The sequence below is a fragment of the Schistocerca cancellata genome, unplaced genomic scaffold, assembly GCF_023864275.1.
Source record: "Schistocerca cancellata isolate TAMUIC-IGC-003103 unplaced genomic scaffold, iqSchCanc2.1 HiC_scaffold_1141, whole genome shotgun sequence".
In the NCBI taxonomy this organism is placed as follows: domain Eukaryota; kingdom Metazoa; phylum Arthropoda; class Insecta; order Orthoptera; family Acrididae; genus Schistocerca; species Schistocerca cancellata.
Window position 1 is genome coordinate 1,177,915 of NW_026047140.1, and position 14,592 is coordinate 1,192,506.

Sequence of the window (14,592 nt, forward strand, 5' to 3'; positions counted from 1 at the left end):
CGTTGACTGGTTGGGGTGTGCCGTTGCACGTGCATGTTTGGGTCGTTGGTGTGGTTTTGGCTGGCTGGCTGGCTGGCTGGCTGGCTGTGTGTACGGGAATGGGGAGGCGGCGGTGGATAGTGCAGTAGTTGTGTCGTTGCCACGGGCGTCGGGTGCGGCTGTGCGTAGTGGCGGAAAGGTGTCGGTTGCGGGAAGCGAGGCCGTCGTTGGCGGTGTCGCGTGCCTTCGTGAATCGAGTGGGGCGGGGAAAGGAGCAGCGTGCCGCTGCGTCGTGGCCGTTAGCCAGAGGCTGTGCTTTGATAGTTTTGTGGACGGTTCGTGCGAGGCGATTTGTTGCCTGCCCTATGTTTGTTTGTTTGTTTGTTGTTTTGGAGACGACGACTGGTTGGTGGCGTGCGCGCGAGCGAAGTGGCGGTGTGCGTTTCCCGTGTCGACTGCCGACTGCCGACTGCCGGCTGGCGACAGGTGCGCCGTCGGTGGGGTGGGTGGCCGGCACAAGTAGAGGCGGCGGCGTCGTTGCGGTGTGTTTGTGTTGTCGGCTGTGTCGGCGACAGCTGTTTGTGCGGTGCGTGTGAATGGTGGTGCAAACGTGTGTGCTGGCGTTGAGGCTGCGACCGCGGCGTGTTGTTGGTTGATGTTGAACAGCGGCTGTGTGCGGTGGTGGTGTTGCCGCACGTGCATCCGGCCCGGCGCGGAAAGCGCAGTTGCGGCGGCCCTTCGGTGCGTGAGCGGCGGGTTGCTCTGGTCGACACGTGGTGCTCTGGTTTGTTGTTTGGTGCCCTTTGGCCGGTGGGTGGTCCGTGTGTCTCGGTATCTGGTCGTGGTCGTGGTCGTGCTGCCCGCCCGTTTGTCGGCGTTGTCTGTGGCTTCGCTTTTGTTTTTGCGGCGTGCCGACGACCCGACGCGACCTTTACACCCAAAGTGTGGCGCCCGAAGGTGAACCAACGTAATCCGACCTCGGCGCTTAAGCTCTAAGCCTAAGCTGAGCGAACCGAACCGAACCTGTAGCGTTGCGTAGCGTGAGGTGAGGTGCGGTGAGGTCAGCCTCAGCGCCAAGTAAGCCAAGCTGTCCGGCCGTGAGGTGGGTGGGTGGGTGGGTGGGTAGGTAGGTAGGTAGGTAGGTAGGTAGGTAGGTGCGGCTGCTGCGGCCACCTGACGCCCGACGTGTGTTTGAATGCTTAACCTAAGTTTGAGGCTTAACCTAACGCAAGTGGCCTTAACCTAACCTAACCTCGGACGCCCGACGTGTGTTTGAATGCTTAACCTAAGTTTGACGCTTAACCTAACACCGACCCCTTAACCTAACCCAAGTGCCCCTAACCTAACCTTAATGTAACGTAACCTAACCTAACCTCTGACGCCTGACGTGTGTTTTGAATGCTTAACCTAACCCAAGTGCCCTTAACGTAACGCACGTCCACCGAACCTAACCGAGACGTGTGAACCTAATGTCTAACTCGTAACGCGTGATGTTGGCTGTCGTGTGTGCTGACGGCAGATTGGGTTGGTCTGTAGTTGCGGATTTCGGTTTGCCTCGGGCGAGGGGTTGGCTCGTAAGCGGCGAGGGGCGCTCCGGCGGAGCATGTTGCTTTGCAGGCGGCGCCCGTTTTTGCGGCGGGCACAATTGAAATTGTTGGGAAACGAACGAAAGGGCTGTGAATGTTGGCGGGCGAGAGGAGGAGGACGTGGCCCGACGGCTGCGGGCCGATCGGGAAACGGTGGGAGGGCGATGGGGCGGCGGAGGTGCGTTTGCACGGCCGTCATCGCCGCACGCCTCCGCTTGTGTGGCTGTGGCGCCGGCCGCGCTGGCCGGGCTGCCGCGGCGACGGTGTGGGGCTTTTGCCGAAGGTTTGGCCATTGTGGCCGGTCGCCGGCTGGGGCTGTGGGGGCGGCATTTGGGCGTGGGCGGCGATTCTCGGCGGGCCGACCCAGGCTGTAGCGCGCGGTGGCTGCAGTTTGGCCGTGGTTTGCGGCGCTGCCGTGGCGACTGGTTGGCGACTGTGGTGTGGCTGTGTGTAGCCCCATCCTCGGTGGTTTGAAAGGCGCGGGTGGTTGTGGCGCAGGTGTGGGGCTGCTCCGCACAGGCTGTCGGACGTTGGGCGGTAGCAAGCGCGGGAGGCGCGGCGCGGCGGCGCGCAGAGTGGCGGCCGCTCTCTCGGCCGTCCGCGCCCGCCCGCGACACTGGCTGGGCCTGTGGCGCGAGGCGGCTCCGAGCCGAGATGCCGTACCGTGCGGACCGCAGTGTGGAAGCGGAGGGTGTGGCGGATCGCCGTCCGGCAGAGCCCGCTCTGTCGGCGGCCCCATCCGGCCCCCCAACGGCAACAACCCAGCAGACGCCCCTGGACGTTGATATGGAATGTAGCAGTGAACAGGGCGGTCGTTATGCGACCCCAGCTTCGGCTGAGGCAGCGAGTGGTGCGGCGGATGGCCGCACGGCGGGGCCTGCCCCGTCGGCGGTCACAAACCGCCGCCCACCTACGACCGACCGGTCCAGACGGACGGGCGTGACCCAGAGAGGCAGGCGCGCACTTTCGGCGGATGGGGGCATGCCCCTGCACGCCTTTGCCCGCGCGCTCGACGTTGGTGGCCCGCCGGCCGTACCCTCGGCCTCACAGCCGGCCGCCCAACAGACGCGACCGGCCTCGACACCTGAGGCCACAACATCGATGGAGACAGCGCCTTCTGGGGACCCAGCCCAGACGCCAGAAGCGGAAAGGCAGCTCGCCTTCCTGATGGGCCTCATCCCAGGCGCCAAACCATCTCCGGATATCCCGGAAGCGGTGCAGCACTCGCGTAAGCGGCCAGCTGACGTGAGTGCGGAAACAGAGAGCAAAAGGACCGCCACTAGCACGACTAGTAGCGCGCCCACGCTCCGCACCCAGCGGAAGGCGTCGCGGAAGGGATCCAGGACCCTTCCTCCTACCGTTGACGACGAGGGTTTTATACAGCCCTCCCGCAAGCACACAGCCAGGGCTGTGGTGCTTGCGCAACAGTCAGCGGTGCACACCGGCAACCGGTTCGCTGGCCTCTCCAATGATGCCAGCGAGCCCATGGACAGCCAACAGCAGCAGCAGATGAAGTCGCCCCCACCACCTCCCGTGGTCATCAAATGGACTGGCGACTTCCGCGAGTTCAGGGAGAAAGTGAAGTCGGTCGTGAAAGGGAACGTGACGTTCAGAGTCGCAGGGCGCGACCTGAACCGCGTCATAACGAAGACGGCCGAAGACTACCGCGGGGTCATGGGCCTCGCAGAGAGAGAAGGGCTACCTAGCTTCACCTACTCCTCGGAGCCGGTGAAGACGCTGAAAGTCGTTTTCCGCAAGCTCCCGTTCAGCATGGACCCTGGCTACTTGCGGGAGCTGCTTGAGGACCTGGGCTTCCCGATACGCGCCACGGCGCGTATGAAGTCACCCAGGGACTTCTCCGACATGCCGCTATTCATGGCGGTTCTCGACGACACCGTCGAGAATCGGAAGATCTTCCAGGTGACCCACGTGGCCGATGTCGGCGTCACCGTGGAGAAGCTACGCAGAAGACGCGGCCCACCGCAGTGCTTCAATTGCCAAGGCCTGGACCATGTGGCGAAGTACTGCAAGATGCCTCCCCGCTGCGTCAAATGCGCGGGGGAGCATCCCAGCCGCGAGTGCAAAATCCCGCGGACAGATGCGCCCACATGCTGCCATTGCGGCGAAAAGCATGTGGCGTGTTACCGCGGCTGCACTGCCTTCCGGCGCGCTACATCAAGGAGAGGACAGCCAGCGCGTTCCGCGCGGGTGCAATCCGGAAGGAGCTACGCATCCGCTGCCACCGACAAGGCACCCGCCAAATCGGTTGAGAAGCGCCCAGCCGCCCCCGCGGACGTCCAGGGGCGTGGCAGTCAACCGGAGCCTACGCCAGCGGCGGTAGCCGTGCGCGGGCGCGGACCGCCGAGAGAACACCAGCTCGAGCCTGCGCCAGCGGCGGTAGCCGTGCGCGGGCGCGGACCGCCGAGAGAGCACCCAACGCCAGCCAGGGTCGTCCGCCGGCGCGGACGGCGGAGGGAGCGCCCGGCCCGCGAGCCAGCAGCCGATCAGCCCGCTGTTCGAGTGCAGGAGCCAGCATCCTCTCCCCGCACTGACTTTTCATCCGCAGCGAGCGTCGCGGAGGAAGTCAGGGCCCTGAGGGAGGACTTCAAGCTGCTCCTGCAACAATTTCCGCAGATGATCGCGTCTGCAGTGCAGTCGGCCGCCCAGGCCACCACCACATCAGCTGTTCCCACACCCAAACATGGATAGACACATCCAGGGTCTAACCGTTTGCGTGTGGAACGCGAACAGCATACGCTCCCAAGCGGGAGAATTCCGCCAGTTTCTGCGAGACGAACATGTGGACGTCTGTCTCGTCGCAGAAACTTGGCTGAAGCCGGGCGTGGACGTGCGGGCGGCAAACTTCCGCTGCTACCGCACCGACCGGGCCACTCACGGCGGCGGAACGGCAGTCTACGTGAAGACGTCGTTGCGTCACCACCAGGTGCAGCTTCCGGCGACGCCAACCCTGGAGACGACCGGCGTCGTGGTCAACACTTCCGTGGGCCACGTAACATTCGTGGCGGCCTACCGGAAGCCGTCAGGACACCTCCACTCCGGGGACATCGAGACGCTGCTGTCGATGCGCGGCAACCTGTTCATCGGCGGCGATCTCAACGCAAAACACCCGGAGTGGAACTCCAGGGTCACCACCATCAGCGGCAGACGGCTTCTTCGGGTCGTTAACGACCACGACGCCGTGGTGCTGGGTCCCTTCGACCCGACGCACTACCCGGCGCGCGGCCGTCCCGACGTGCTCGACATCGCGATTGTGAAAGGGGCAGCTCACAATGCGATCGCGAGCACTCGCTGTGCCCTATCGTCTGATCACCTGCCAGTGATTTTCGACCTGGACACAGACGGCATGGCGCCTCCCGAGCACCGCAGCGCCCGCCTCAACACCGACTGGGCGCACTTCCAGCAGCACCTGGCGGAGACGGTCGCAGCCACACCTGATCCTGACGAGGAGGGGGTGGATGCAGCACTAGCAGCATTCACCCACTACACAATTGCAGCGGCAGATGCAGCAGCGCCGCGAGGACCGCGGAAGCCGAAGGACAACTCCAAACAGCTTCCGCCGGACATCCTAGAGACGATCAGGGAGAAGAACCGGGTTTTTCGTGAGTGGCAGATCACGAGAAACCCCGCCACCAAGCGGCTGCTAAACCGCTTGCGCCGGGAGATTTCGGCGGCCGTCGGCCACCACCGTAATCGGGACTGGGCTGGCAAAATAGCCACGCTCAGGATCGATGACGGAAGCGCCTGGGGCATGACCAGGAGCTTTCTGCGCGGGGGGCAGCGCATCCCGCCGCTTCAAGTTGGACGCGAGGTTGCCGCAGAGCCGGACATGAAGGCCAGCGTGCTCGCGGACACCTTCGCCGAAAACTTCACTACGGTGGACGATGTGGTCGACGAAGAGACCATCCAAGAGGTGCAAGAGCGTCTTCCGCTGTACCTGACCCATCAGGAGGCGGACGACGTCATCGAACCAACCACCGCAGAGGAAGTCCAACACCACCTCAACGTCCTACAGCCCAGGAAGGCGGGGGGTTGCGACAAGATCGACAACGCACTGCTGAAGAAGCTGCCACCGGAAGCAGTGCGTATAGTCACAGCTATCTTCAACGCCATCCTCCGCACCGGCACCTACCCCGACGCGTGGAAACACGCAGAGGTGGTTGCCATTCCGAAGGCTGGCAAGGACCCCAGGCTGGCGCAGAACTACCGCCCGATAAGCCTGCTGCCCTCCCTCTCGAAGACCTTCGAGAGGATACTCGCCAAACGGCTACAGCGCCACGTCAGAGAAGAAGGCCTGCTTCCTGACGAGCAGTTTGGCTTTCGCAGCGGGCATTCGACGCAGCACCAACTACTGCGACTGGTGGAGCAGGCGATGGGGGCCCTGGAGCGTCGCGAGTACCTTGGGGCGGTACTCCTCGACGTCTCCAAGGCCTTTGATAGCGTGTGGCACGACGGCCTCCTGTATAAGCTGCTGGTACAGGGGGTGCCCGTGTCGCACGTCCGCCTTCTCCAGTCCTACTTGCGAGGGCGCACGTTCCATGTGCGTGCAGACGGCGGCATGTCGACGGCGCGCCACATACGTGCTGGAGTGCCGCAGGGGTCCGTCCTTGGCCCCCTGCTGTACTCCCTCTTCACCGCAGACGTCCCGAAGACGACGCCGAGGGTCCATCTGGCGCTCTACGCCGATGACACCGCGCTGTACACGCGCAGCATGAGCGCGCAGCTGATGCGCCGCCGCCTGCAGCTCGCCTGCAACGAGATTGGAGCCTGGGCCACCAAATGGCGGCTCAAGTTCAACGCCGGGAAGAGCCAGGCGGTGGTGTTTACCCGCCGCCGCATACCCGACGCGCTGCCGCAAGTGCGGATCATGGGAGGCCCCATCCCGTGGTCACGCACTGGAAAGTACCTCGGCGTCACCTTGGACAGACGCCTGACCTGGGGTCCACACATCAGGGAGCTGAGGGGCCGGGCGCTTGGACGGATGCGCTCGCTCTACCCCCTCCTCAACCCCACGACGACACTGCCAACCCACTGCGGCCTCACGCTGTACCTAGCACTAATCAGGCCAGTGCTGGAGTACGCGGCCGTGGTGTGGGGTAATGCCGCCGACACTCACGTCCAGACGCTGCAGCGGGTGCAGAACAAAGCCCTTCGGCTGGCGCTACACCTGCCAAGGGACTACGACACCCGTATGCTTCACGACATCGCGGGAGTTCCGATGCTGAAGCGCCGCTTCCGCGCGCTCGCACGGAACTTCTACGAGTCGGCGAGGACATCAAGGAACCCGCTGGTCAGTGGACTGGGAAACCAACTCCACTGGCGTCCAGCGACCAGATGGCCAGACCGGTTGCTGGAATAATTCCAGGCAGCCACAGAGGACGACCAACTTTGTGTAAAAGAGAAGACGAACAACAAGTGAGGACCACATCGATCCAGAGATTATAACACGCAGGAACAGCAGTTGACCTGCTTAAACTGCTCCAAACCGTGCATGGAACTGCACGTGAGTCTCACACACGCACGCGCGAGGCGGCTATTCCTCTGCTGTGCGCTCCGCTCGCTGCGTGTCTCCTCTCGCTCTCGCTGCTCGCTGTGTTGTGTGTTAACGCGCGTCGTCGAAATGGCAGATCAGGCGGCTACGAACGAGACTGCTGCGGCACCCGCCGCCACCGGCACTACGAAGAAGGCAAAGTCTGCGTCGTCTGCGAAGAAGCCGCGCGCCAAGCCTGCGCACCCGCGCACCTCTGAGATGGTGACGGCCGCCATCAAGAGTCTGAAGGAGCGCGGCGGATCGTCGCTGCAGGCGATCAAGAAGTACATTGCCGCGCACTACAAGCTGGACGCGGAGAAGCTGGCGCCGTTTATCAAGAAGTACCTCAAGTCGGCCGTGGTGGCGGGCGAGCTGGTGCAGACGAAGGGGAAGGGCGCGTCCGGCTCTTTCAAGCTTGCCGGCGCCGGCGGCGGGGCGGCTGAGGGCGGCAAGGCTCGTGCTGGCGGTGCCAAGAAGAAGCGCGCCGCTCCGGCCAGCAAGGAGAAGAAGGGCGCCCGTGCGGCCGGCGCAAAGAAGGCTGGTGGCGTGAAGGCGGCGACTGGTCGGAAGGCGGGCGCCGCCAAGAAGGCGTCTGCGGCGTCGGCCGCTCCCGCCGGTGCGAAGAAGGCGGCTGCTGCCAAGCCGGCCAAGGCCAAGTCGCCGTCGAAGGCGAAGAAGGCCGCCAAGGTTCCGACGAAGAAGCCGAAGGCGCCGCGCCCGAAGAAGGCGACGACGCCGTCTAAGGCGAAGGCGTCGCCCAAGAAGAAGAAGTAGAGGAGAAGAAGAGAGGAATGGGAAAGGAAGGGTTGGCGGTTGACTCCGTCGTCCGCACCCCCCGTCCCCGTCGTCTAGTGGCGCGCAACAGACGCGCGGCCCAAAACGGCCCTTCTCAGGGCCATCAAAGCACGTCGGGAAGGTTTTGATTGTCGTGTTTGTGTTGCGGTGTGGTTGTGTCGTCTGGCGTTTCTGTATGCCCGTGTGTGGATACTGTTTGCGTGCCGTGGTGGTTGGATTGCGGGGGGTCGGTGGCGGGTGCGGGCGGCGGTAGCGGTTGATTGTCGCCGTTTTTGGTCGCGGCCGGCCGACGGTTGGTTTTGTGTCATGTTGTTTGAATACTTTGGTTTGCCTGCCTGCCGTCTTCTCGGATGTGTCTTGTCTTGTGTGTGTGTGTGTGTGTGTGTTCTTGGATGGAACGGGGGCGGGGGACGTTGAGATGTGGGGAAAGGGTCGGTGGCGTTGGACGTGCCTGGCCTGGCTTTTTTTGTTTGTTTCTCTTTTCGAAACGAAGCGGCGGCCGGCCGTGTGGTTGACGGCGTCGGCCGATGGGTATTGTGCGCTTTGAGCGCCGGGGAGGGATGATGTTGATTGTTGCGCGCGCCAGCAAGCTGGCAGAGGAGAGCGGCTGTGGCGGACGGACGGGAAGTGGAAGTGGTGTTTTGTCTTTGGTTCTGTGGTTGTGGGGCGAGAGGCGACCGACAAAGTTTGCTCGCGACGGAGTGATGTTAGTGGCCCTTAAAAGGGCCGTTTTGTTTGTTTGTTTGCGTGCGTGGGCGGTGCCCAGCGGCTGGCGCGGTGTTTAGGCGCGCTCGCCGCGGATGCGGCGCGCGAGCTGGATGTCCTTGGGCATGATGGTGACGCGCTTGGCGTGGATTGCGCACAGGTTGGTGTCTTCGAAGAGGCCGACGAGGTAGGCCTCGCTGGCCTCCTGCAGGGCCATGACCGCGGAGCTCTGGAAGCGCAGGTCGGTCTTGAAGTCCTGGGCGATCTCGCGCACTAGGCGCTGGAATGGCAGCTTGCGGATGAGCAGCTCTGTGCTCTTCTGGTAGCGCCTGATTTCTCGCAGGGCGACGGTGCCCGGCCTGTAGCGGTGGGGCTTCTTGACGCCGCCGGTGGCGGGCGCGCTCTTCCTCGCCGCCTTGGTGGCGAGCTGTTTGCGCGGCGCCTTTCCGCCGGTGGACTTGCGGGCCGTTTGCTTTGTGCGGGCCATAGCGGTAGCGGTTAGCGGAGCGGCGTGGAGGCGAGGTGCTGCGTCGGGTGCTGCCTTGACGACACGGGCGCGCGCCAGCGGCCGTGGTGCGCTTATATGCCCTCGGTTGCGCGTGGTGGGGGGAGGGCGGGCCAGAGTCTATATAGGGGGGCTGGCGCGTGCGCCGGGCGCAGCACGCATTCGAGGTTGAGATGTCGAAGCGAACGGAGCTACGTACTGCGAAGGGTGTGGCAGATCGCCGTCCGGCGGAGCTTGCTACGTCGGCGGCCTCATCTGGCCCCCCACTTATGACGGACCACGCAACGAATGAGGACATGATGGATATCGCTATGGATGCGCTTGCAGTTCCGCTCCCGGAGTCGGAAGAAGACGAGCCGTCTGCCGCACCACCACCTCGGCGGCACACTGGCAAAAGCAGAAGAGAAGAAGATGCATCCCATGCCGGCGGGCGCAGTTCTCCGGCAGAGAAGCGATCGAAACAAACGCTCGCTGACGATGCTGACGGCTTCACTCGCCCGAAGCGACGCCATACAGCGCGACGAAAGGTGCTGTCCACCCACGAGCCGGCATCCACCGCCAACACTTTTGCAGCCCTTGAGGATGCCCCAGAGGAACCACCGCGCCCCTCCACGGCGCCAAGGAGAGATGCACCACTACCGCCGATCGTTCTGAAATATGAAGGCACCTTCAGGCAGCTGCAACAGCTTCTCAATAGCTGGACGACGGCAGTCTACAATGTGAAGGTCGCCGGAAGAGACATGTACAAGATTACGCTGCGCTCCGCAGACGACTACCGACGTGTGACGCAGGAGGCGTCTGACAGGGCGATCCCTTTCTTCACTCACGCCTCCACCCCGGACCGCGTCCTGAAGATTGTCATCCGACATCTCCCCTTCAACATGGAACCGGATCACATCAAAGAAGAACTCGAAGAGCTCGACTTCAGTGTCAGAACTGTGGTCAAGATGAAGCAGCCCAAATCACGTGACTACATGCCCCTGTTCCTCGTCATCGCAACGGATACGATCGAGAACAGGAAGCTCTACCAGCTCACCCGACTAGCCAACGTCTCGGTGACCACGGAAGACTTGCGCGCCAAGAGAGGCCCTGTCCAGTGCTACCGGTGCCAGGGCATCAACCATGTTGCCCGGCATTGCTCCATGCCTGAAAAGTGTGTGAAATGCGCAGGTGCCCACCCAGCGAAGGACTGCCCCATCACACGGAAGCAGCAGCCAACGTGCGCTCTCTGTGGAGGCCCTCACGTCGCCAGCTACCGCGGCTGTGACGCTTGGAGGCGCGCCAGTGCTCGACAGCGAGGCCAGCCGACCGCCGCCAAACAGAAGAAGTCTGCCAGGACTGATCCTACAATATCTTACGCAACCGCTGTCGCCAGGGGACTGGCGCCCCGCCGACCCAACAGCGACGACGCCGTCCATGAAGACCCACAAGCACGTCGCCGCACTGAAGCCTCCCCGACCCGCGATCTTCTTGAAGACGCAGAGGCACGACATCCACTACCAACCTGCGCCACTTCACCTGTGCAGAATTCGTCGAACCCGGAACCGGGCCCCTCCTCTGCTGCCCTCCCCGCGACGTCAGCTGCACGCCCCCAACGCCGCGGAGGCCGGCGCAAGACTGGGGGTCGCCCAACCACAGCCCCAGACGAAGCCACGTCCAATGGCGAAGAGGTGGCCACTTCCATCGGCGCCAGAGAAGATACGGCTCCCGCCGCCTCCGCCACGGACATCGCGAGTTTGATTACTCAACTCACCGCCCTCGTGGCGAGCACTACAAAACTGCTCGATGTCCTCACGCAGCACCTGACCGCTGCACAGAAGATTGCCGCTCCGGCAGCCACCCGACGCTCCTCCACAACTCATTATGGGCAGTGTTAGAGGACTCACGGTCGTCGCGTGGAACACTCTCTGTCTACGCACACAAGCTGGCGAATTTCGTCAATTCCTTCGTGATGAAGCTGTGGACATCTGTCTGCTCAGCGAAACCCGCCTCAAACCGGGCATTGCAGTCAAAGCGCCGAACTACTCCTGTTACCGTGCTGACAGGCCAACTGCCGGTGGGGGTTTGGCCATCTATATCCGGAATGGCATCCGTCACCACCAGATTCAGCTGCCGCCGCTCGTGACACTGGAGGCGACCGGAGTAGTCGCGCACACGTCAGCGGGAGCAATCACCTTCATTGCCATCTACAAACCGCCGTCGCATCCATGGGTCGATGCCGACTTAGAATCTCTTCTCTCCATCGGCGGCAAGCTGTTCATCGCTGGAGATTATAACTCCAAGCACGTCGCTTGGCATTCACGTCTCACCAACAGTGACGGCCGCCGCGTCTTACGAATCGTGGATCGACATGACGCTGTGGTAGTGGGTCCCTACGATCCCACCATCTTTCCCGCTAATGGACGACCGGACATCGTCGACTTCGCGGTCGTGAAAGGCATTCCGCACCGGATCCTCGCATCGACACGGAATGTCCTCTCCTCTGACCATGTGCCAGTTGTTTTCGACGTCGACCTCGACCCACTGCAGCTACCCAGGCGTGGAGTGTCACTCTCTGGAGTCAACTGGGATCACTTTCGCAACACCCTGACTGAGTCCCTCGCCGGGATGCCACCTGTTGACGACGCTGAAGCTGAAGATTCACTTCTCCACTTCACAGACGCCACCCTCGGCGCAGTCAAAGCAGCGACTCCGCCCAGACGCGAGCGCCAGGACCAATCTCGACAGCTGCCCCCGGATCTCCTTGCAAAAATTGCAGCGAAGAACAGAGTGTACCGCGAATGGCAGCGTACACGGAACCCCGCCACCAAACGGCAACTCAACCGTATGCGGCGCGAAATCACGGTGGCCGTGGACAACCACCGCAACCAGGAGTGGGCAAACCGTGTGGCGACTCTTCAGCTTGACGACGGGTCTGCCTGGAGGACCACGAAATACTTCCTACGGCGAACGCAGCGTATGCCGCCTCTCCGAACTGCAGACGGAATTGTCTGTGAACCCAACGCGAAGGCTGACGCCCTCGCCGATGTTTTTGAAGAGAACTTCCGGCCTGTAGAGGATCCTCTGGCCGCCGAACATGAAGAGATGGTTGCCGACCGGCTCCCTCGCTATCTGGCAACGGAGGGCGATGATAACATCGAGGCCACTACACCTGAAGAAGTCTCGACGGCTCTGAAGGCTCTCAATCCAAAGAGAGCTGCAGGCCCTGACGACGTCTCCACTGCCATGCTGAAACAACTGCCTGAGGTTGCCTCCACTCACCTTGCTGCAATCTTCAACAAGATCTTCCGCACCGGTCACTTTCCCCTGCAGTGGAAGCACGCTGAGATTGTGGCTGTTCCCAAGATGGGAAAAGATCTCCGGCAGCCGAAGAGCTACCGCCCGATTAGTCTGCTGCCTGCTATCTCGAAAGTTTTCGAGCGCGTCTATCTGAAGAGATTACAACAACACGTCACCGCCGACTCTTTACTCCCGGATGTCCAGTTCGGATTCCGTAAGGGCCACTCTACGGAGCACCAACTTCTCCGACTCGTGGAAGAAGCCTTCGATTCCCTGGAGAGGCGCGAATACTTCGGCGCAGTCTTCCTTGATGTCTCGCGCGCTTTTGACAGCGTCTGGCACGACGGGCTGCTACTCAAACTCCTCGAAATGGGGGTCCCTGGATCCCATGTCCGTCTGCTACAGTCATACCTCGATGGGCGGACTTTTCATGTCCGTGCAGAAACTGGCTTGTCAACAGTCCGTCCCATCAGAGCAGGCGTGCCACAAGGGTCGGTCTTGGGGCCGATCCTGTACACGCTGTACACGGCCGACACGCCGACGGTCCCTCGTGTGCACCTTGCACTTTACGCTGATGATACTGCGCTCTATTCACGAAGCATGAGTGCAGTCACACTTCGCCAGAGGTTACAGCACGCCGTCGACACCCTCGCTGCTTGGGCTGTCAAGTGGAAGCTGCAGTTTAACGGAGCCAAGACGCAATTTTTCATTGCAACCCGTCGTGTCATCCCAGCCGCTCTGCCCCCGATCATCGTTGGAGGCAGTCCTGTCACCTGGCGACCGACTGCGCAGTATCTTGGGGTCACCTTAGATCGCCGCCTCACCTGGGGCCCCCATGTGAAGAGCGTCGTAACCAAAGCAAGGGGTCGACTTCTTCAGCTCTACCCCCTGCTCAACCCGACGTCGACTCTTCCTCCGCGACTGGGCGTCACGTTGTACAGGGCGCTAATCCGCCCTGTCTTCGATTACGCGGCCGTCGTCTGGGGGAACGCGGCTGAAGACCACCTGAAGAAGCTACAATCCTTGCAGAACAGGGCTCTGCGCCTCGCGCTGCACTTGCAGAGGGACTTCCCATCCGGACCGCTGCACGACCTCGCTGAGGTCCGCAAGGTTAAGGCGCACATCCGGACGGTTGCCCGTCGTTTCTACGAAAAGGCGCGGCAGTCAGAAAATCGGAACATTCGCACACTGGGGCAGAAGCTTCAGCGCAATGCCAACACACGCTGGCCCCAGCTCCTTACAGCATAGGCTGTACCTGAAGAAGTAAACAGAGTGGACAATACCGAGAAGCCAATCACCTCTAGAAGACACACCACCAGAATTACATAGGAGGCAAAACATGAATTTGTTGTGAACTCCGCATTCGTCGAAGACTGCAGAATCTTCGCGAAGAAGCCACGTTGGCGCCGGGCGCAGACCGTAGCCGACTCGCTAGCGCCGGGTGAGGAGCCAGCCGCTGCAGCAGACGTTTTGCTTGCCTTGAGCTTTTTTTGAGGATTTAGAAGAGATGACTGGCCGCGGCAAGGGAGGAAAGGGGCTCGGCAAGGGTGGCGCCAAGCGGCACCGCAAGGTGTTGCGCGACAACATCCAGGGCATCACGAAGCCCGCGATCCGCCGCCTGGCTCGCAGGGGCGGCGTGAAGCGCATCTCTGGTCTGATCTACGAGGAGACCCGCGGAGTGCTGAAGGTGTTCCTGGAGAACGTGATCCGCGACGCGGTGACGTACACTGAGCACGCCAAGCGCAAGACTGTGACGGCCATGGACGTGGTGTACGCCCTGAAGAGGCAGGGGCGCACCCTGTACGGTTTCGGCGGTTAGGCGCGTCGCAGCCGGTGTGCTGTGCCGCGTTGGCCTTCCCGCGGCCGTGGGAGAGACGAAAACGGCCCTTTTCAGGGCCACCACACTGTTCGGAAATTGCAAAGTGCGAAAGAGTCTGTGTTGTTGCCTGCCTGCCTGCCTTCTTTCTTTCATTCTTCATTTCGTTTGCGTTTGACTGACGTGACGTGACTGGGAGAAAGGAAAGGAAGCGGGTCTTGTGTGTGTGCGTGCGAGAGAGGGCGTTGTGTGTTTGTTTTGTTTATCGATCGATGGAGACGCCGGGCTGTGTGTTGTTGTTGTTGTGCGAGAGGCGGTGAATATTTGCGTGGTTTCGGCTGTGTGTTTGCGGCGGCGTTGGAGTTGGCGAGGCAAGGCG

At 62.2% G+C, this 14,592-nt stretch overlaps 1 protein-coding gene across 1 annotated transcript; it reads left to right on the forward strand.

Moving 5' to 3' along the window:
* Positions 1–2,351: 2,351 nt before the first annotated feature.
* On the forward strand, positions 2,352–4,274 carry LOC126159425 (uncharacterized protein KIAA1522-like). The gene is made up of 2 exons (XM_049916526.1): positions 2,352–3,148; positions 3,788–4,274. Exons 1-2 carry the CDS (start codon positions 2,352–2,354, stop codon positions 4,272–4,274), a joined length of 1,284 nt encoding a protein of 427 aa, XP_049772483.1.
* Positions 4,275–14,592: the final 10,318 nt, after the last annotated feature.

What these genes read in the sequence shown, in the direction of transcription:
- LOC126159425 (XM_049916526.1), top strand. Translation starts at nt 2,352, where the DNA reads ATGGAATGTAGCAGTGAACAGGGCGGTCGTTATGCGACCCCAGCTTCG. An exon ending in GAGTTCAGGGAGAAAGTGAA is followed by an intron (nt 3,149 to 3,787) that starts GTCGGTCGTGAA and finishes GCAATCCGGAAG; the next exon opens with GAGCTACGCATCCGCTGCCA.